This window comes from Rhinatrema bivittatum, chromosome 8 (assembly GCF_901001135.1).
Source record: "Rhinatrema bivittatum chromosome 8, aRhiBiv1.1, whole genome shotgun sequence".
NCBI classification, from domain to species: domain Eukaryota; kingdom Metazoa; phylum Chordata; class Amphibia; order Gymnophiona; family Rhinatrematidae; genus Rhinatrema; species Rhinatrema bivittatum.
The window spans coordinates 257,678,760-257,701,791 of record NC_042622.1 but is presented as its reverse complement, the minus strand read 5'-3'; the positions used below and the strand labels follow the sequence as shown (position 1 = coordinate 257,701,791).

The 23,032-nt window shown below is 49.5% G+C and overlaps 1 protein-coding gene across 1 annotated transcript; it reads left to right on the top strand.

Annotated features, from left to right (window-relative positions):
- The first annotated feature begins 1,256 nt into the window (after nucleotides 1–1,256).
- Nucleotides 1,257–21,590, top strand: LOC115098230 (uncharacterized protein C11orf95 homolog). Its single transcript, XM_029614687.1, has 6 exons — nucleotides 1,257–1,381; nucleotides 14,895–15,416; nucleotides 15,881–16,327; nucleotides 16,558–17,082; nucleotides 17,998–18,435; nucleotides 19,158–21,590. The coding sequence occupies exons 1-6, from the start codon at nucleotides 1,309–1,311 to the stop codon at nucleotides 19,688–19,690; spliced, it is 2,538 nt and encodes an 845-aa protein (XP_029470547.1). The 5' UTR covers nucleotides 1,257–1,308; the 3' UTR covers nucleotides 19,691–21,590.
- The last annotated feature ends 1,442 nt before the right edge of the window (nucleotides 21,591–23,032 follow it).

Here is a 23,032-nt window from a genome sequence, read left to right as displayed (position 1 = left end):
CAAAGGAGCTTTAGGACTTCCTCTCCCCCCACTCATTTCCGGTTCTCACCGGGCTCAGGCGGCTCCTCCAGGGCCTGGCGACGGCAGCTCATGGCTGCGGAAGGGAGTCCACGACCCGCCGTCACTCCTACTCTTCTCTGCTCGCTACTATTGCTCCTCCTCCAACGTCTGAAGAAACTTATTCCCGGGCCCCCGGGGTTCCGTCAGGGCCTCCCCACGGGACGAGTTTAAAGGCAGGCACAAGAGGAAAAAAAGATTAATGCAAGCAAGAAAAGGAAGATCTAGTGCGATTAGAGAAGGGGACTGCGGCGTGCGTGCAGAGACAGATCAAAGCAGGGAGAGAGGCCTGCAGGGCGGGGGAGAAATGAGTGCAAGGAGGGAACCAGTAAGCGGAGAGGGAGGGATTTAAGACCGCCTGTATTGGTAAAGAAAGCAACCTGTATTATACTAGTTATAAGCTCTTTGGGGTGGGGATTGCCCCCTTTCGCCCCTCCCCTTGTGACTTCAGTCACTCAGACAATGCGATTGTTGTGGCAAAAGGGAAGCGAGTGGGGTGCAAAGGGTTTATAAAATCCCCTTCTCCGTGGGAAGCAGGAGGTGACCGTAAAGCCTCAAACACTCCTACAGCTGTCGGTAAAAATTCCAATCCATACGAATCTATTTTCTCAAAAAGCATTTTGCAGAGTTTTCCCACTTTTCAACAAGCTGATTTCTTATATGGCAAAAAATAAAGGATTCTCTGCCAAGATAAAGACAATTCCTTGTCGTGTTAGAAATCAACTGTTAAAACTGCAATAATTCTTCTTTCCCTTCTGAACATGCTCCTCTGCCACTCCACTTGCCTTAATCTTTCGTTCTCTCCCTTATTTGCATTAATCTCGCTCTCCCTCTAACAACTTCTGCTTGCGTTATTCTCTCCATCATGAGCTGCACGCTGCTTTCCCTCCCCTACTTGTATTAATCTCTTGTTCTCTGCTTACATTTTTCTTTCCCTGCACACTTTCCTTTCCCTCCTCTGATGTTATTAAATCTTGTCGCCATCCATGCCGCGCTTGCATTAATCGTTCTTTTCCCTGAACGTGTGTGGCTGAGTCCAGCCGCAGCTCATCTCCACTCGCGGGCGCTGCGCCTTTAACTCGTCCCCTGGGGAGCCCCTGACGGAGCCCCAGGGGCCCGGGAATAACTCTCCTCCGACATTAGAGTTGCAGCAGCAGCGACGGCGGTGGCCACAGCAGCACCACCTTCTTTGCTCCGTGCGTCCTTCCGCCGGGCCCCCAGCCGCACGCAGCGCCTCGGAGACCCGCAGCCATGAGTCGCCGCGCCCCGGAGGAGCCACCGGAGTCCGGCTCGGTCGGCGTCAAACTCGAGGAGCCGGAGGATGGTGAGAAGAAAGTTACAGGGCCCGGCTCGGCTTCCACGCCCAGGCCACCGCGCGGCTGCGGCTGGGGCCCGAGACAAAGGCTGTTCCTTTGCTTGAGCGCCACCTGCTGCCAACATAGGGGAAGTTTAGCGTGAATGGGAGGGACGGCAAGAGAGGCAGGGTCTAGGAGCCAGTGCGCCGCCGTCAGCCCCGCGCGCTTTAAAGGGAAGGCCAAAAGTTAAAGGTGCAGGCGCAAAGTGGCGGAAGAAAGTATAGGAGAGAATGCGGTAAATTGCAGAGAGCAGGGATTAAAATTCTACCCGGGATGAGGAATGCAGAAAACGCAGCATTAGTCTGGTTGTACGTTCTCAAGCTAGGGTTGCTACTTCACCCTAGGTTGCTGGAACAGGCTGATCCAGTTCTGATTTTATCCCATTGCATGCATGGAGTTGTAGTTCTGATGTAGATGTAGAATAAGTGTGGCAAGGGGCTGCTAACGTGGCTCTGGCATCCTATGAGGTAACCACAAAGTAATCCATTCTAAATAAACTGTCAGATGGATTCCACTCGATAGACTGATACCCTAGGAGAAAAAACCCTCAAAATTAAGTAATTGATGGGTGATTTATTTTTTTTTTAAGAAAATAGAATATTCAGAACTACAATTGCATGCATATAATGTAGCAAAACTAAAACTAGATCAGCCTGTTCAGCAGGGCCAGGGCTAGCTTTTATGCTTCCCTGTGCAAAAAAGTTTGCATGCGTGACTGCATAATTGCGCGTGTTGGGCCCTAACGAACACGATAACGCCCTAATACATTTTGATAAATGACCCTGTATATTTTGAGAAACTAACATCCCCCCCCCACCCAACCCAAGGACAGGGAAGGGGATTAGGTAGAGATGTGCTTTGTTAAGCCCTATTGTCTCTGGCTTCGTTCCCCCCCCCCCCCCCCTGTGGAAATTTCGTATTTCCCGCGGTTCATGGGGGGGTTTTCGGGAGGGTCCCCAATTTTCGTGTTAGTGTGCACTATCTGGAATTTTTCAGAAATTTTCAGAAATAGAATCATTACACTCAATAATTAAAACTAATAAGGATTAAAAAAAATCTACTGCTCTCCATACATGGGATCTGATTTCCAGTCACCCTGAGATTGTCGTGGATTGGGGGAGGTAGGGGGACACATGCACAATAACACATTCCTGTACATACCCAGATCAGTCTAGACCAGTGGGTTATGCACTCCCACCAGCAGATGGAGTCAGAGAACAAAGCTTCGAGGCACTGGTATCCCAAGTGTGCCACCTGCAGCTCATCAGTATTTCTCTGACTCCAGCAGATGGTGGTCGTGTATACCTGCAGCTCTGTGTGAGATGGATTTTTCTTGCTACCTGAGGTGTTAGGTTCAGTGTCTGGGCCATCCCTCAGGTAGAGCCTGTGTGGTTCCAGGTCCCCTGATAGCCAGGGGACTGGCTCCCTCAGCAACCCAAAGGTTCCCCCTCAGTGTTTGCGGTACAGAGAAGTAGCCCCTTCGGGGATTTTTTTCTATTATTCTTAGCTTAGGATTTATTTTTTTATGTTACTAGAAGTTAAAGTTTTTGTGTAAAAAAAAAAAAAACAACAGCTCTAAGTTCCCTGTTCACAGTGGCTCCCGGGGTAAATCAGTCTGCCTGGTGGTGCAGAGCCAGGCAGACCCCTGAAGAGCAGGGGAGAGTGTTTCAGCCCTGGTAAGAACCTCCAAGGACGTTTTTAGGCCCCCTGCCTCATTTTTACCACCAGCTCCGGAGCTATTTTTACCGTAGTGGCCATTTTGTTTTTCCTTTTTTGACCTTCCTGGGACTGATTTTCATGGCGTTTTTGGTAGGGGTCACCAGGGCTGGGTGGCAGCACCTGTTTTCTTCCAGGGGGAAGAACAGTCATGGCAGCGGTTTGAAAGGGAGAGTTCCTCGCCTCCTTGGATCTCACTGAGGCTTATCCACACATCACAATTCTCAGCATACACCAAAGATTCCTATGATTCAAGATCCTGGTTCAGCATTTTCAGTTCCAGGCGCTGCCGTTTGGACTGGCGACGACCCCGCGCACCTTTACCAAGGTGATGGTCGTGTTGGTGGTGACCCTCCGGAAGGAAGGGATAATGGTCCATCCTTACCTTGACAATTGGCTGATTTGAGCCAAGTCGGAAGAGAAAGGCGAGCGGACGGTTCTTTGTGTGACCCCTTGTCTCCAGTCCCTAGGCTGGGTAATCAATGAAGCGAAAAGTCATCTGACTCCATCACAGTGTCTTAAGTATTTGGGAGCTCGTTTTGACACCCTCCAGGGCAGGGTGTTTCTCACGAATGACAGGAAGTACAGCAACCAGGACATTTCAGCTTGGAGAAGAGACAGCTGAGGGGGGGGATATGATAGAGATGTTTAAATCTTGAGAAGTCTAGAACGAGTTAATGTGAATCAGCAAATGTTGCTTACCTGATGTAACAGGTGTTCTCACAGGACAGCAGGATGTTAGTCCTCACAAATGGGTGACATCGAGGATGGAGCCCACCACGGAAAACTTCTGTCAAAGTTTAACAGAACTTTGACTGGCCCCTACTGGGCATGCCCAGCAAGGCACTGACCCTGCAGCCAGCAGGGGTCTCCCTTCAGTCTGATTTTCAAAGCTACAGGCAGTGCCTAAAAAAGTAAAATTAAAAACGAACCCAACACCGCGGGGTGGCGGGCGGGTTTCGTGAGGACTAACATCCTGCTGTCCTGTGAGAACACCTGTTACATCAGGTAAGCAACATTTGCTTTCTCACAGGACAAGCAGGATGGTTGTCCTCACAAATGGGTGAGTACCGAGCTGAGGATGTCCTGACTTGCACCAAATGCCCCCAACGACGTGCAACAGGCACAACAACTGGGGTGGAATTTGGCAAAGGGCATCCGCACCCTACCGGGAAGGTGGAAGGGTGTTGGTACATCAGGTTGGAAAAAGGTTACGCAAGACAGACTGGCCGAAGATGGAGTCCTGTCTTCCAGCTTTGTCCAAACAATAGTGGGCTGCAAAGGTATGGAGAGAACTCCAGGTTGCAGCTTTACAGATGTCAGGAAGCGGCACTGATCGAAGGTGTGCTACTGAAGTCGCCATGGCCCTCACAGAGTGTGCTTTTACACGGTCTTGAAAGGGAATGCCAGCTTGCTGATAGCAAAAAGAAATGCAGTCCGCCAACCAGGAGGAAAGAGCCTGCTTACCCACAGGTTGTCCTAACTTGTTAGGATGGAAAGAGACAAATAATTGAGTGCTCTTCCTGTGTGCAAGTGTACGGTCTAGATAAAAAGCTAGAGCTCGTTTGCAGTCTAGGGTATGCAGAGTCTGTTCCCCGGAGTTGGAGTGGGGCCTGGGAAAAAAGATAGGTAGTATAATGGATTGATTTATATGAAACTCCGAAACTACCTTAGGTAAGAATTTAGGGTGAGTGCGGAGTACCGCCCGGTCCTGCAGGAGTTTAGTGTAAGGCGGATAGGTAACTAGGGCCTGTAATTCACTAACCCTGCGAGCTGAAGTGATAGCCAAAAGGAATAACACTTTCCATGTGAGATATTTTAGGTCACAGGAGTGCAGAGGTTCGAAAGGTGGTTTTATAAGGCGACCAAGAACCAGATTAAGGTCCCAAGATGGGGCCGGCGGACGTAAAGGTGGCTTCAGATGTAGCAAGCCTTTAAGAAAGCGTGTTACCAGGGGTTGTACTGAAATAGGAACACCCTCTATACCTTTATGGAAAGCGGCTACCGCACTGACATGCATCCTAATGGAAGAGGTTTTAAGACCGGATTCTGATAGATGCCATAAATAGTCCAAGAATTTAGAGATTGGACAGGAAAGGGGATCAAGGGACTGAGAAGTGCACCATGATGTGTACCTTTTCCATTTATATGAATAGGATCTTCTGGTGGAGGGCTTTCGTGAAGCTATCAGGACACGAGAAACAGAATCCGAAAGGTTAAAAGGCTGAAGGACTAACCTTTCAACATCCATGCCGTCAGGGACAAGGCCTGGAGGTTGGGATGGAGGAGGCATCCGTCGTTTTGAGTGAGCAGATGCGGATCCATTCCCAGAGGGATGTGCCTGCGGATGGAGAGATTCTGGAGTATGGGAAACCACACCTGGCGTGGCCAGTGGGGTGCTATCAGGATCATGGTTCCTCCGTCCTGGCGAAGCTTCACGAGAGTCCTTGACAGAAGAAGAAGTGGAGGGAATGCATAGAGCAGACCTGTCGTCCACTTGAGGGAGAAGGCATCCCTCGGCCGAGAGTACTGGCTCCGAATGAGAGAGCAGTAATCGTCCACTTTGTGGTTCTGAGGGGATGCAAAGAGGTCTATGCGGGGAGAACCCCACTTGCGAAACAGAGAGGTCGCTACCAGAGGGTCTAGTGACCACTCGTGCGGCTGGAAGACATGGCTCAGCTGGTCTGCCAATATATTGTCGACTCCCGGTAGGTAAGTGGCCCTGAGGTACATGGAGTGGGAGAGGGCTTCTGCCCAAATCTGCGCAGCTTCCTGACACAGAAGGAAGGAGCCTGTGCCTCCCTGCTTGTTTATGTACCACATGGCCACTTGGTTGTCTGTCTGGATTAATATTATCTGATTCAAGAGATGATCTTTGAAAGTTCTGAGCGCGTAGCGGATTGCTCGAAGTTCCAAGAACTTTATCTGGTGTTCGGCTTCGTCTGGTGACCATAACCCTTGGGTTTGGTAATCGTCCACATGGGCTCCCCAACCGATGTGGGAAGCGTCGGTGGTTAGGATTACTTGTGGATCTGGTAGGAGAAAAGGTAAGCCCTGAAGGAGGTTGACCTGAGTCGTCCACCAGGTTAAAGACAGACGTAGCGCTTGTGTAACTGTGACTATGGAGGACAGAGGCTGAAAAGCTTGAATCCATTGGTGTCGCAGAGTCCATTGTGTTACTCTCATGGCTAGTCGGGTCATGGGAGTGACTTGAACCGAGGATGCCATATGTCCTAGGAGAATGAGGAATTGGCGAGCCGTGGCAGTGTTTTGAGACTGGAGCTGGCGGGCCAGGGACATGAGAGTTTGGACCCGTTGAAGCGGAAGGTAGGCCTTTGCCTGTAAGGTGTCCAAGTCTGCTCCAATGAAGGATAAGGTTTGAGATGGGACTAAGCAAGATTTCTCGTAATTGACAAGAAACCCTAAGGAAAGGAGTGTGTGAATTGTCAATTTTAGGGAGGATTGAGCAATCTGAGGGGTGGAGGCCCTGATTAGCCAATCGTCCAGGTAGGGGTAGACGTGGACACCTTCCTTCCTGAGGAATGCTGCTACCACTACGAGACATTTGGTAAAGACTCGTGGAGCAGATGCCAGACCGAAAGGTAGTACCCGGTATTGATAATGGTCGCGGCCTACCAGAAACCGCAGATACTTGCGATGGGATTGTGTAATCGCAATGTGGGTATAAGCGTCCTTGAGGTCGAGAGAGCACAGCCAATCCCCCTTTTGCAGCAGAGGGAGCAGCGCACCCAGGGTTACCATCTTGAACTTTTCTTTTTGAAGGTATTTGTTGAGGGCCCGAAGGTCCAAAATGGGACGTAGCCCCCCTGATTTCTTTGGTATGAGGAAGTACCTGGAATAGAATCCCTTCCCTCGTTGAGAGGAAGGGCCGGGTTCTATAGCATTTGATTGCAGAAGAAGGGATACTTCCTGTTGTAATTGAGTCAAATGGCTGGTTAGACTCCATGCTTGAAGAGGCGGGGAGTCTGCCGGAAGAGTTATGAAGTTGAGGTGGTAACCCTGTGCGATAATTGCTAGCACCCACTGGTCTGAGGTGATCTGTATCCAGCGTTGTAAAAAGTGGTACAGTCGACCCCCCACAGGGATGTCTGGGAGTGGGATGTGGCATGTGCTCCGTACAGGGAAGTCAAAGGCCCGCCGCAGGCCCAGGAGGTGGGGCTACAGTAGGTCTTTGTTTCCTAGGCTGAACAGGCTGAGGTCTGTTGGAGGATCGAGCAGGACAAGGCCTGGCCGATGGAGGATAGTAACGACGTGGGCGAAAGAACGACTTTTTAGAGTCCTTCTTAGGTGGTTGTTTGGAGGACACCTCAGATGGAACAGATGAAAGTTGTTTCAACGTCTCGTGGTGATCTTTTAATTCTGCCACAATCTGCTGAATTTGTTCTCCAAACAAATTGTCCCCTAAACAGGGTAAATCAGCTAGACGATCCTGGACCTCTGGGCGAAGGTTGGATGACTTTAACCAAGCCCAACGTCTGGCTGAGATGGCAGTAGCTGAAACTTTTGTGGAAGCGTCAAAGATGTCATAGGCCGTTCTGATCTCGTGCTTCCCTGCCTCAAACCCTTTGTTAAGAAGGGCTTGAAGCTGTGGCTGGTATTGGTCCGGCAATGTGTCAGCGTAGTCTTTCATCTGTTTAAGGATGGCTCTGTTATATTGAGTCATGTAAAGTTGGTATGAAGCTATGCGTGAAATCAACATAGCCCCATGATACACTTTCCGTCCCACACTATCCAGGAATTTATTGTCCTTGATAGGTGGAGTGGAAGAGTGCGGCTTCAGACGCTTGGCCTTCTTTTGCGCGGACTCAACCACAACAGAGCGATGATCCAGTTGAGGCTTCTGAAACCCTGGTGCTGACTGGACGAGGTATGTGGAGTCAGCCTTCTTGTTAACTGGAGACACAGATGAAGGAGATTCCCAGTTTTTCTTTAAAAGGTCAAGAAAGACTTGGTGAATGGGGATGGAAGCGATGATTTTTGGAGCATCCAGAAATTGGAGCAGTTCCATCATCTGGTGTCTGTCATCGGTCTCAGATTGCAGCTGAAAAGGTACAATTTCTGACATCTCCTTTACAAAATTAATAAAGGAGAGATCCTCAGGAGGAGATCATTTTCTACTCTCTGTAGGAGATGGTGGTGAAGGTAAATCTGTGTCAGAAGATGTATCATCACCCCAGGTATCGTAAGGATCATGTGGGGCTTGAAGCCCTGAAGGACCTGGTTGAGGATCCGAAGGCATCGAATGAAACCTTGATGGAATCGGTGCTGCAGGCGGAATTGGGAATGGCATCGAGGGCTTCGGGGCTGCCGATGGAATCGGTGCCGGTCCTGGAATCGATGGAGCCGAAGGATAGATCGGTGGAGAGATATGCGAAGGCACCGATGGGACCACCCCGGACGGGGGAATCAGAAACGGTGTTTCTCCTACCGATGAGAATCCTGTCGGAGACGATGGTGTTGTCGGTGCTACTGGAATCACCGATGGAAGGGCCGTCATAAATGCCTCCATGCGGCGCAGTAGCGGTGCTAGAGCGTCCACCAAAGGCTCGGTGATCGGTTCCCTCCTCGGTGGCGGAGTCGGTGCCGGAGACGGTGCCGGAATCGATGCCAGAGACGGTGCCGGTGGAGATTGGAACCTTTGCATCGCTTTCTCGATGGCCTCCTGGACCAGCCGGTCCAGTTCTGCCCGGAGACCAGGGGTAATGATACCCGGCTCGACGGGAGAGGGAGGCTGAGGCAGAGCCGGAGGGACCACCATAACCGGTGGGATCACGGCTCCCACACCCCGAGAGGGTGAGGGTTTCCTCGGTGCCTGGGAACGAGACGTGGACGGTGCCAGGTCTGACCGAGGCTTTTTAGTCGGTGGCTCGGCCTGTTCATAGGTCGATGGTTGTGGATCCTCGACGGGCCGAGACTTGTGCCGTCGATGGCGATGCTTGTCCTTCCGATCTCCTCGCCCATCCGGGGAGGGGACAGGAGTCGACGGCCGGGAAGTCATCGATGGTGGACGGTCACCGGAGGGTTGACGGTGGTGGTGCAACTTCGACGGTGCCGGTTCCGATGACGTCGATGCTATCGATGGCGTTGGGGTGGGTGCATGGAAGAGGAGCCCCATCTTCTCCATCCTGGCTTTGCGACCTTTAGGTGTCATTAAGGCACATTTGGTGCAAGTCAGGACATCATGCTCACTACCCAAACACAAAACACAAACCCTATGGGGGTCTGTGATTGACATAGTCCGGGTGCAATCCGGACAACGACGGAACCCCGTCGCCATGGCCTAGGGCCAAATTTAGCCGCGGGATCGGTAAGTGCCAACGGGCCTCGAGGGCCAAAAATCGACGGTAGTCGATAAAAAACGGCAAAAAACTTACCGGATTCCGCGAAGGTGACAAAAATTTGTCGAAGGGAGACCCCTGAGGGGCAAATTTTCTTCGGAAAGAAAAACCCGAATTCCTGTCAGGAACGTGGTAAGAAGAGCTCCTTTCACCGCGTGGCAACTGCTGCGCGGAAAAAAGAAGACTGAAGGGAGACCCCTGCTGGCTGCAGGGTCAGTGCCTTGCTGGGCATGCCCAGTAGGGGCCAGTCAAAGTTCTGTTAAACTTTGACAGAAGTTTTCCGTGGTGGGCTCCATCCTCGATGTCACCCATTTTTGAGGACAACCATCCTGCTTGTCCTGTGAGAAAGTTATTTACTCTTTCGGATAATAGAAAGACTAGGGGGCACTCCATGAAATTAGCATGTGGCACATTTAAAACTAATCGGAGAAAGTTCTTTTTCACTCAACGCACAATTAAACTCTGGAATTTGTTGCCAGAGGATGTGGTTAGTGCAGTTAGTGTAGCTGTGTTTAACAAAGAATTGGATAAGTTCTTGGAGGAGAAGTCCATTACCTGCTATTAATTAAGTTAACTTAGAAAATAGCCACTGCTATTACTAGTAACAATAGCATGGAATAGACTTAGTTTTTGGGTACTTGCCAGGTTCTTAAGGCCTGTATTGGCCACTGTTGGAAACAGGATGCTAGGCTTGATGGACTCTTGGTCTGACCTTGTTCTTAACACCTTGTTCTTAACAAGTGCGTCTCTTGTTACAGCTTCCAATCCCCAGAGTGTGGGATTACCTACAAGTTCTGGGGTTCATGGCTTCGATGTTGGAATTGGTGCCTTAGGCTTTCGCTCACCTGAGACCGTTGCAGGACGTCTGTCGCGGTGGGACCCAGTGTCGGAGCAATACCAGTTGCCCCTGCCTTTGTCACAGCGAATCAGTTCCAGCCTGCAATGGTGGCTGTTGGAAGACAACTTACAGAAGGGGATGCCCCTTGAAGTCCCTGATTGGGTGATCATGACAACAGATGCGAGCCTTCAAGGCTGGGGAGCAGTGTGCCTCGGTCATATGGTGCAGGGAACCTGGTCCTTACCCGAACGGTTGTGGTCTATCAATCGCCTAGAGACAAGGGCAGTCTGCAAAGCGTTGTTGGCATTCCAGTCTCTGGTGCAGGGGAGAATGGTTCAAGTCTTCTTGGACAACGCCACCATGATGGTATATCTCAATCGCCAGGGAGGAACCAGGAGTCTGGCAGTGGCACAGGAAGCACACCTCCTCTTCGCTTGGGCCGAGCTTCATCTGGAAGGCATCGCAGCCTCTCACGTGGCAGGCGTGGACAACGTGCAAGCGGACTTCCTCAGTCGTCAATAGCTGGATCCCGGGGAGTGGGAACTATACCAAGAGGGTTGGAATCACATTTGTGCCTGATGGGGAGTTCACCAACTGGACCTCATGGTGACCCGTGTCAATGCCAAGACGGACCGGTTTTTCAGCGGAAAGAAGGAAATCGGGGCGGTAGGAGTAGATGCCCTGTATGCCTTTCCTCCATTGCGCCCTGATTGGGCGCATTCACCAGCGCATAGAGGACCATCCCGGTTCAGTAATTCTGGTGGCACCGGAGTGGCCGCAGCGGCCGTGGTTTGCAGACCTGGTACGGTTGGCGACAGATGGCCCGCTACGCCTAGCTCATCTGCCGAACCTCCTGTGACAAGGGCCCGTTTTTTGGATCGGGAAGATCACTTCTCTCTCGCAGCCTGGTGTTTGAGAAGCAGCGGTTACGGATGAAAAGTTATTCGGAACAGGTGATTTCTACCCTGCTTCAGTCCAGGCGGCCCCCGATGTCTATGGCATACGCTCGAGTGTGGAAGGTGTTTGGTGTGACCAGCAGGGTGTAGTGCCGTTGTCGGTGACCATTCCTCAGATCTTGGGGTTTTTGCAGCAGGGATTATCTAAAGGTTTGGCTTATAGTTCCCTGTGTGTTCAGGTTTCAGCCCTGGGATGTCTCCTAGGGCGGGTAGGTGGCAGGTCTCTATCCAGCCACTCAGACATTGTCTGTTTCCTGAAAGGGGTGAAGCACCTTTGTCCTCCTCTTCATAAGTTATGCCCGGAGTGGAATCTAAATCTGGTGTTGAGGGCGTTTCGTGATCCCCCTTTTGAGCCTCTGGGACACGCTTCCTTAAAGGACCTCACCTTGAAGACGATGTTCTTGGTGGCCATCTGTCCCGCAAGGCATATTTCAGAATTGCAGGCTCTTTCCTGTAGGGATCCCTTCCTTCGCTTCTCAGCTGATAGGGGTCCTTGCGCATGGTCCCTTCCTTTTTGCCAAAAGTGGTGTCTGCCTTTCATGTTAATCAGTCCGTGGAGTTACCCGAATTCCCTGATTGGGCTCGTGACCCCGCTATGGGAAGAGATCTTCATTTATTAGATGTCCGCCGGGTTGTCCTTCGGTATTTGAAGGTCACTAACTCTTTTTGAAAATCGGATCACATTTTTGTGCTCTTTGGAGGTCCACAGAAGGGTGAAAAGGCATCTAAGGCATCCTTGGCTCTCTGGCTAAAGGAAACAATTTGCTTGGCCTACATCGGGAAGGGTCGCCCTGTCCCGACTGGTTTGAAAGCTTGCTCGATAAGAGCGCAAGCAGCTTCTTGGGCAGAGTGTCAGTTGTTGTCACCTGATGAGATTTGTAGAGCCGCAGTCTGGTCTTCCCTGCATACCTTCACAAGGCATTATCATCTGGATGTTAGGGATCCGGACCAAGCGCTTTTTGGGGAGAGTGTCTTGCGAGCGGGTCTTTCGGGTTCCTGCCCGGTGTAATGTGGCTTTGGTACATCCCACTGATCTGGGTATGTACAGGAAAGGAAAATTGGTTCTTACCTGCTAATTTTCATTCCTGTAATACCACAGATCAGTCCAGGATCCCGCCCGGGTGCTACTGATTTACCTAACGGTTAGCTGCTGTACATAGGGAATCTATCAGAATGATTGTATAATATTTTGGTTTTTGTTATGAACCGTGGTTCAAACCTGAGTTTCAGGTATTGGGGTCGTTTGTTTCAGACCCTTGAGGGAGTTTTTTCCTGTTCGCCCTTGTTTCGGGAATTAGATGGTTTTTTGTCAATTATACTTTGCTTGGGTATCGATAAATACTGATGAGCTGCAGGTGGCACACTTGAGATACCAGTGCCTCGAAGCTTTGCTCTCTGACTCCATCTGTTGGTGGTCTGGACTGATCTGTGGTATTACAGGAATGAAAATTAGCAGGTAAGAACCAATTTTCCTTTCATTCTCTCACACCCTCCCTCTCTTTCTTTATTAAGATACTAGCTGTTAAGCCCGTAACAACGGGCTACATTAAAAAAAAAATTTTCGGTCCATTTCCTTCCCCCTCCCACCTCCCCCCTCATTCTCATTCTCTCTCTCCCTCCTCTCCCTTTCCCCTTCCCCTCATTCTCCCTTCCACCTCATTCTTTCTCCCTCCCCCTCCTCTCCCTTCCACCTCCCCCTCCCCCTCCTTCTCATTCTCCCTTCCACCTCCCCCTCCCTCTCATTCTCCCTTCCACCTTCCCCTCCCCCCTCATTCTCCCTTCCACTTTCCCCTTCCCCTCATTCTCCCTTTCCCCTTCCCCTCATTCTCATTCTCCCTCCTCCTCCTCCTCCTCTCCCTTCCACCTCCCCCTCCCCCTCATTCACCCTTCCACCTCCCCCTCCCTTTCCACCTCCCCCTCATTCTCCCTTCCCTCCACCTCCCCCTCATTCTCCCTCCCCCTTCCACCTCCCCCTCATTCTACCTCCCCCTTCCACCTCCCCCTCCCCCCTCTATTCTCCCTCCCACTCCTTCTCACCTCACTCTCTCCTCCCTCCCCTCAGTCACTCCCCTCCTCTCCCAGCTCATTCACAACCCCTTCGGATGGCGCGTGCGCCGCCACCACTACGGGTCCTGGTCCTCGCCGCCGCCGCTACGGGTCCTCCCAGCACCATTTTTGTAAATTGGCAAACTCTGGCCGACGTGCTCGCCCGCACATGCGCGGTAGAGCTGCTCTCTACTGCGCATTTGCGGCACGTCGGTCAGGGCTCCCTTATCTAGTAGATATGAATCTCTTATATCAGTACACTAGGCAATGTACAAATAAAACAGTCCCAAAATAATTCAAATAAAGACAAACACAAAACAATTGATGTCTAGTCATACAAATTCACAAAGGTACCATAACAGTCCTTAATCAGGAAAATGAATAGTGCCTGCAAATGTCCAAAGTCCCAAAAAGTAGGCCTCGCTAACATACACAGGCTCCTTCTCCCTCACAGATACATTATGTGTGTGTGTTCGCCTCTGAGAGCCTATATGTTACACTTAGGCTCTCACAGACCACACACACACACATACAGGCTCACACACATACACACATGGTCTCCTGTTGTCATTGGGCCGTGGTAGGATGAGCTCCACCACAGCCCAGCGGGCCTCCTGCAGTCTTTTTTTTTTTTGGGGGGGGGGAGGAGGAGGAAGATTGCACGGGCATGCAGCACACACACATAAACAGAAGATGGGCCTCTCCTTCAGCTGCCGGCAGGTTAGGCTCTGCTGGCGGCCCTGTGGCCTCTCCTGCTGCTACCGGTTTGCTGTCTCGTGCAAATGCACAGTATGCACATCCGGTCGTGCCGGGCCTGCTGTTCAATTGACTTGGTGTGAGGTGACTTTTATATCCCCCCCCACCTTGGCTGATGCAGGCCAAAGAGATACAGCCAAGGTGGGGGGCAAAGCAGGGGTGATCATGGAGATCCCACAGTAGCCCCACCCCCTGCAGTCAGCCACAGAGTTAAGTCACAGCTTGATCTTCCCCTTTCCTGTCCTCCCTCCTATGCTTTCTGCTTGTGCCCCCTCTGCCGACTGCTACCTGATGTCTCCCTGTTTGGCATCTGCTGATAGCAACCAGCAGAAGAAGCTGCTATATGCCTGCATGTGGGAAGGGTTAGGATTGGACGGAGTGGGGGTCGGAGTGGGAGTGAAACAGAGATGGAGGAAGGCACCAGTGGGAGAGGAATAGAAAGAGAAAAATACCAGTTGGGGTGGAGAATGAAGGTACCAGTGAGATTAAAAAAAAAAAAGCAGCAGTGGTGCCACTCCCTTCCACTGGTGCTTTTCTTCCTCTTTCCGTCCTTCCCGCACTAGTGCCTTTTCCATGCCATGATGGCGGCAAAGAAGGCACCATTAGGTAAGAGTGCTGTTCACTTAAATCTCTTTCCGGCAGGCGGTAAGGGGGAGGATCATGCCATGGCTGTGCTCTGCAGCCAGTTGTAGGGTAGGGTTACCTGAGGTAGTCCCCACCTTTGCTCTCCCTTAAGGACAACCCTGCATTTGAGTACCAGCATTTTTCTTTCTGGAAAATAAGCACTGTAATTTATCGTTTCTCTCCACAGGAGAAGAGCTACTGCTGGATTGTAGTGGCCTGTCCTGCTCGCAGGGAAGTGGCAGCCAGGACAGTGATCTCCTCCCAGGTCAAGACCTCTCTTGGAGCTCCCAGGACAGCAGCAGCAGCCTAGGGCCCTCTGGGGAGGGAGGGCTGCTGCTATTACAGCCTGCCACAGGATGGCGGCATGGAGACCACTGTGAGGACCGTGCCTCTCGGCCTGGGAAGAGCCGCATCCCTGGTCGGGACCATCGGCGTTACTACCACAGCCATTGGCGCATGGAGCACCTGATGGACTTTGATTCCCGATGCCATGGCATGATCTGCATGGTGTGTGGTAGCTCACTCGCCACCCTGAAACTCAGCACCATCAAGAGGCATATCCGCCAGAAGCACCCCTACTCTGTTAACTGGTCCGTGAAGGAGAAGGAGGTCATTATTAACTGCTGGGATGCCCATCTGTCCATGGAGGCCCCAGCACCCGGAAGCAAGGAAACAGAAGTCATAGCAGATGGACTCCACGGAGGCCCGGGTGCGCTCTCCTCCTGCTATATTACTCTTTTACCTCTCTCTTTTTACCCTCCCTCTTCTCATCTTTCCTCACACTCCTTTATTTCATCACTTTTAAGTTCATGGACCCTTACCCATCCTAGTCTCTGGCTGCTCTTATGATTTTGAAGTTTTCTTTTTTCTTCCCATTTGTATCTTTGGGGAAAAGTCAGCAGTAAGTTGGGTTCTTTGTCAGGTGTTCCAAGGGCCTGCTCAGGAGTGTGTTGCCTCTGATTTAGTTTTGGTTTAGTGGGGAGAAGGCTGAAACAGAAATCCTTTAATCTCTGCAGCATTCTCAACCTGAAGAGCAGGAACCAAAGCTAGGATTTGAACCCAAGGTTTTGGCCAGAAGAGGGGTGGAAAGGGATGGTCCGGCCTTCCATTGGGTTCCCCTTCTAAAGCCATTAGGGGTTGGTTACCACTAACAAGCTTCTGTTACCTTTTCAGACCTTTTCGAATTACCCGGGGTGCGGCGGAGACGGAGGAGGCTCCCCCCCATAGCCAAGCGCCTGCGGCAGTCCAAGGGGCCTCAGGACACCAAGAACCTGGAGCAGTACCTAAATGAGTCCCTGCAGAGCTGGTTCAGGGTGGAGTTCCTGATGGACTATGACAGTCAGAAGAACAAGCTGTTTTGTATGTTGTGTGGGAATGTGCTGCCCACCCTGAGCCTAGATGACATCAAGCAGCATGTACTGGAGGCCCACCCCACCTCACTCAACTTCTCAGAGGAGGAGAAGTGCTGCATCCTGGGGGCCTGGAATACCAAGATGATGTTGGAGGAGGTACAGCGGGCTGAGCAGCAGCAGCAGCAGCAGCCACCGCCACAGGAACAGGAGCAGGAGCAGCACGCAGTAGAAGGGCAGGAACCTCCCAGCATTCTGGCAGTTTATAAAGGTGGGTGCCTTTCTTTCTACCCTCTCTCCTGTCTCACGTGTTGTGGGTATTGCACTGGTTGAGTTACCTATGGTCTTAGTGTACTGCATAACCTGGAAAAAAGAGGTGCGCTATTCTATTCCGCAGCACAGACACCACAAAAGCCGCTATACTGAAGAACAGGCCACCCTCCTTCCTTGCTATAAGGCACATGAACTCTCTGTGTTTCTCTCTGGCTCTGTTCCTCACAGTTGAGAACCCAGCCCCTGCATCACCCTCAGCTGTGGCCCCAGCCCCAGACCCCCAGGAGCCGAATGATGCAGAGTTGGAAACATCCATGGTGAAACTGGAGAAGGAAGAGGAGCCTCTTTGCAGCACCCCGGAGATGGCGGCCAGCGAAGGCCTTACCAATATGCAGGAAGGGCCGGAGGGCCTTCACTGGGATGGGGTCGAGGACATGGACACCGGGCTGGGTAAAGGTCGCGGGCGTGGCCGGGACCACCGGCGCTATTACCAGGAGCGCTGGCGTATGGAATACCTGATGGACTACAATTGTTTGCGCCATGGGTTGGTTTGCATGGTGTGCGGGAGCTCCTTAGCCACCCTGAAGATGAGCACCATCAAGAGACACATCCAGCAGAAGCACCCAGACAGCAGCTTCCTGAGCGAGCAGGAGAAGAGCATCATCGTGCAGGAGTGGAACCACAAGATCGCCCAGCTGCTGGGCATGGGGGCCGTCCTCCCAGAGTCCTTCATTGCCGAGAATGGCATACAGGGTAAGGGGAGGATAAAGCCCAGGGCCAGGTGCGCTTGTCCCGATCTCCTACATGTCTCTCTCGGAGAGGGTGTCCTTTCTCCGCCCACCCCACCCCCTGCTCCCGAGTAGCATTGGCATGGCATACTGCCACTTCCAGCTGCGGGCTTTATGAACTGCAAAGCGACCAGTGGGAAAGCGGTAGCAAGAGGGTCTCTCCCATAGCAGGATGACCTCCAGTTGCTGCTTGTTTCTTGCCGAAGAACCTTGACTTCTTAAATTTTTATTTTTGTGTTCATTTCTGGAGACCACATTTCCAAAAGGACATTAACAAGGTAGAGGCATTTCAAAGTAGGGCCAGTAAAATAGTGCATGGCCTGCACTGTGAGCGCTGCACAGAGACTGGAGGAGCTAAAGCTGTGTCCTAGAAGAAAGGGAAAGGGGAAATTCAAATATCTAACGAAGGAAGTGTTTTGCATAGCCTGAAAAGCTGAAGGACAAGGGGTCATCATGAGGCTGAAGGGAGGGAAACTCAGAATGATTGAGTGAGAATATTCTTTCACGGGGAGGGTGGTGGAAATCTGGAATAGACCGAGTGGAGGTAATCAGAGCCAAAACTGGCAAAATATAAGCATGCTTGAGACAGATACAAAGGGATCTTAGTTGTGATGGGAGTCAGAAAAACACAGATGGTGTAAGACTTGCAATAGCACAGTAGAGAGGCCAAATGGGCAGATTGGGTGGACCAAGTGGTCCTTTTCTGCCAGCATTTTGTCTGTTGTAAAGAAGTGTGTCACTTAATCTTTTTCCAATGAGTTTTATGCTGCATTTTGCTTTCGCATGTCAGTCACATGTAAGCAAGACATATGCTCTGTGACTGCACAGAAATGTAATGTTCTCTTTCTCTGCTCCTGTCCCTTTCCCTTCTCCCTAACAGTTGAGCCTATAGCTGCTGTTGCTACCCCAGATCCCCCTGTGGCCCCACCATCAGCACAGGAAACAGCACCAGCACCACCACCACGGAGTTGCCATGCAGGCTGGGAGCATGGTGTGGACCTGACCTCATGGGAGATGAGTCTGGGGGGACGGCGAAGCCGGGGCCGGGGTCAGCGTCGTTCTTTCCAGGAGCGCTGGCGGACAGAGCACCTGGTGGACCAGAACCACTCGCGAAATGGGTTGGTTTGCATGGTCTGTGGCGTGGACCTGCCTGCCATGAAGCTGAGTGTCATCAAAACCCACGTGCAGGAGAGCCACCCAGACTCTGCCCTCCTCAGTGCACAGGAGAAGGCTGCTGTGATGGAGAAATGGAACAACAAGCTGGCTCAGATTGATGTGCCTGACTCAGAGCCCCCTAGTGCTGAGATTGAGATGGAAGGTAATCAGTGGGGGTCATGGTTCAGATTTCAGATTCTTTTTTAACATGTTTGAAAGAAACCCTTTAAGTTACCTTCCTCCTTTGAGACCAGTGATATCACGTACACCTAGGTATCTGATTGGTCTATGTTGTGTATGTGATGTTACCTTGACAAAATGGCTGCCCCCACAATAGGGTCTAACGCAGTTTAATGAGTCCCTTGGAATTTTTTTTTTGTATGCACATTTACCCCAGTCCTTACTGTGTGGAGATGTTTGATCTATTACATTTGTAAAGTGGAGGGGGAACAGTGAGTGTAGAGATATTGCTGCCTGTATGCAGAATATTGGTGGATAAATCTTAAAGGTGATTTGGGGTTTACAGGACACATAAGAAATGTCATGCTGGCTCAAACCAAGGCCCATTTTGCCCAACATCCTGTCTTTGATAGTGTTCATTCTGAGTCATAAGTACCTGGTAGATCCCATAAAGTACCTTCCATCTGTGTGTAATTTCTTCCTAATAGTCACACTTGCTACCTTTCTGTGACAGCTTTCACCTGGTCAGGGAATAAACAACATTAATTGTTATCATAATATAGTTGTGTAAAACTCTGGCAAAGGAAGATAGTGACTCACCCCAGGGTCCCACAGAATCAAGAAAAAATGTCACATAATATGTAAGATGGAGCTTCCCCTTTTCTCTCACTAACCTCTTTTCCTCTTTTTGTTCTGCCCTTGCAGTGGATTCTCAAGGTACTTTGCAGCCAGTCCCTGAAAATTCTAGGAAGCAGAAGAGTCCTCCAGCCCCAGCACCGCCGCCTCATCAACCACCAGTCCCCCAGGAGTCCGAGGTCCTGGCCGCTTCTGGCTCAACTCCTTTCCGGAGCCAGCGCCGCAACTACCAGCTGCGCTGGCGGGGGGAATACATGATGGACTACGACTGCCGTCGCCATGGGCTGATCTGTATGGTGTGCGGCGGCACCCTGGCCACCCTGAAGATTAGCACCATTAAGAGGCACATCCTGCAGGTGCACCCCCACTCTATTGAGTTTGGCACAGCTGAGAAGCAACGTGTGCTGGAGGCCTACAGCGAGATGGCACTGCACTACATCCACACAGAAGAGTGCTTTCGGCAGGCCGAGGACCCAGGGCTCCATGCCCATCTGTTGTGTGCAGGGAGGGCGACCGCAGGTGGGGCGGGAGGGGCACACGAGCCTGCCACCCCTGCACAGCCACCACCACAGCAGCGCACAGAAGATGTGATTGTGGTCTAAGGACCTATTTGTTTTTTTTGTTTTGTTTTTTTTGTACTATTTTTTTAGTTGAAAAAAAAAGGACTTATTTATAAGAGCAAAGAATTTTAAAAATGAGAGGAAATACTTGTGCCAGGGTACAGCAAGAAAGAGAGAATGTAGTCCCCTTTTACAACTTTTGTTCTGTATTTTAAGAAAAAGTGGAGGGTGTAAATCTGTGCTTTTTAAATTTTAAAATGAAACTTGTTTCTTTTTCATCTGGAAGTTTGAGGTAGTGGGAGTTGGGATCCAAGGAGTTTACCCTTTTATTCTTGGATTTCTTTCTGCCTGGTGCGAGAGGGAATCCTTGCCACTGAGAGGGGCATGCTATATGCCTGATTACAGAGGAGGAACAGTAAACCTATCCCACACTTGCATCTCTTTCTCAGGGCCAGGAACCACAGAATTTACTACCTAATCTCAACTACAATCTGAGATTGCAGAGGTTTGTCCAAATTTTAGCCCTGGCTATATTCAAGTTGTAATATCATGTATTCAGTTTTTTAAAAATCTTAAAGGCATTTTATCCATTTCACAGTCCTACAGAAGAGCTTGTCTTGTGTTGATGATATCATTCTTCCTGCAATTTTCAAAAGATTTATGATGTCATCAGCCATGAACCATTTGAAGTACTTTTAAAATTCTTTCTTCCCCTTGCCCCAGTTGCTGTCATAGCTAGAGGAAGGTAACCAGTTTCATCCACCTCATTTGGTACGAGTCCGCTCTAATATCGCAAACAATTTCTTCCATTCTATGAACCAGTCAGAAAGCCATGCTTTGCAATGTCATTACAAATGTGGCTGCTCTCCGTGGCTCTGTTTTAACTTGATACAATATACAGAGAAGTGTATTTGCTATAGGACAGGAGCGGTTATAGTACATAATACAGTGGGTGGGGGCTGGGGGAGTTCTTGTTGACATATATAAGCCTTATATTATACAATGGGGAAAGTAAAGAAAGAATTTTAAAAAATGCAACGTAGTGATAATTCATATTTGTAACTTCTGTATGCTACCAATTCCCTTGCTTATGGTTTGGGAGGCACAGATGTGGTGGTTACCTGATAACTCTGGCTTATACAGGATAGGCCTAGTTACATATGTGGGCTTATAGTTCCAATTTTCTCTTAAAGCAGGGATAGGCAACTCCAGTCCTGGAGTGCCACAAACAGTTCTAGTTTGCCAGATAGCCACAATGAATATGCATGAGGTATATTTGTATGTACTGCATCCATTGTATGCAAATATATCTCATGCATATTTGTTGTGGATATTTTGAAAAGCAAACCTGGTATTCCAGGACCAGAGTTGCCTACCCCTGTCTTAAAGCAAAGTTGGAAATACACATACCAACATGCAATGTTGGCACCGACAACAAACAGCCCTTGCTCTCTTAAATCCTCTTTTCCACAGCACAACCAGAGCTACATTTGGAAAGCTAGTTGGGGAAAGGAGTGGAAATGCTTAGAATGTGTTCTTTCTAGTGGGTTCAGACAATGTGCATTTGTCCTCAGGTGACTGCAAAATTAAGATTTAATTTGTTTGGAATTGTTTACTTTTTAATTAGGGTTCCCGTGGGGTTTTATTTATTTTATTTTTTAGCAAATTTCCTATCACTTTTTCAAGGTAAGGTAAACTAAGAAGTCCTCAGACTCGAAGAATGTGAGCCATTATTTCATATGTATGTATGTGTGTGTGTGTCTCTATGCCTGCTCCTGGGCACTCACCGACTCCAGCCTGTAAAATGTTGGCTGTATCCCTCCAGTAACAATTCTGCATCTCCAGTCTGCTTTTCAATTAATCTTGTATTTTGGTGGGATTCCTTTTCCTCCCTTCATTCATTTTTTTTTATTATTTTTGATTAAAAAAACTGTATACAGTTTAAGCCTGGTGCTTTTTCTTTTTAATTCTTTCCCACCATTCCTGGATTAAGGCTACGTTTCATATCCAGTCTGGACAGAAATTGTTTAAGATTTATATATTTTTTTACTGTGCTTAAGCAAATGTGAAAAGTTTTGGCTGCGTTTTAGAGGGCTGGATTTACTGCACTGACCATATATCTTTAGAAGGCAAGGGTTAGGAAGCTTCACTGCAAAAAAGGATAAAATTGTATATTTGGGACACAAATACCCAACAACCACTGATCAGTTAGGAGAGCAAGGATTGGTCCAAGCAAACAGGAAAGAGAGCCAGCAGTTAGAGCTGGAGGACCTGAAGGTTGCCAATGAATTTAGTAAAGCAGCAGGGAAAGTAACAGTATGTGTGGCTGCGACTAAGCAAAATGGCGTCCTCAAACACTGCAGTTCACCAGTCACACAAATGACTAGAAATCTTTTCTGTACACGTGCAGCATTTATTGCCCTCTGCTGGCTTTGCAACTACTCCTAGTTCCTGTTTAGCTAAAAGTTCCCAGTACGTACCAGGATCAGTCCAGAGAAGTGGGTTGTGCATCCCTACCAGCAGATGGAGTTAGAGAACAAAACTTTGGCGCTGTCATATATACTAGAGCAGTGGTTCTCAACCTTTTTTCTGTCTGGACACACCTGACAGATGGTTCTCACATGCATGACACACTGACCCATGATCGTCACGGGGCTAGCTGTAAAAGTACAGTTTGCATCCACGGGAACCCCCCTGACCCACAATAATGGATGTAAAGCAGAATTATGACATTCCCCATACAACTCACCCTACAAAAAAGATGTTCTGGTGTCATCTCAGTAACAGCAACTCAAACTCCTTCTACTTCCAGGCTCAATAGCCCTACTTATGAAAAGACAGCAGTTTACCACCAATGCATGTCCTCTTGAGAAAACACAACAAATAAGACTGATACAAACGCGTACATGCTAGTAAAATATCTCATCTCTGTAACAGACACAGAACCGACCTAACATACTCCCAGGATCTGTAGTAATGCACACAGTTACACACAGTAATGCACACAGTTACACCTGTATTATGGAATACACTCAAACTGGAGCAACCCTATCTATGAAAAGGCAACACTACAAATATTAAATCAGGCCCTAAAAACCAATACACCTCTTATTAGGAAAACAGAACTAGCAAGCAGCTATAGATCCCCACACGGAAATAATTGTAAAACTATACTAATAAGCAGAATAAATGTTTCAAAACAGCTATGAACAGAATAACATCCAACAATTAAAAACTCATAAAAACTATTAAACATTCTCCAAACACCAATAAAATATTTCAAAAAAGCAGGCATCACATAATATTAAATAATTAAAATGGCAGTCAATCAAGAAAAATAAACTTAAAAAGCCACCTTTACTTACCCCCTCCAGCAGCTCTCCT

Coding starts and splice junctions, on each gene's coding strand:
- LOC115098230 (XM_029614687.1), top strand. CDS start 1,309: ATGAGTCGCCGCGCCCCGGAGGAGCCACCGGAGTCCGGCTCGGTCGGC. Junction 1,382..14,894: donor ACTCGAGGAGCCGGAGGATG/GTGAGAAGAAAG, acceptor TTCTCTCCACAG/GAGAAGAGCTACTGCTGGAT. Junction 16,328..16,557: donor CATTCTGGCAGTTTATAAAG/GTGGGTGCCTTT, acceptor TGTTCCTCACAG/TTGAGAACCCAGCCCCTGCA.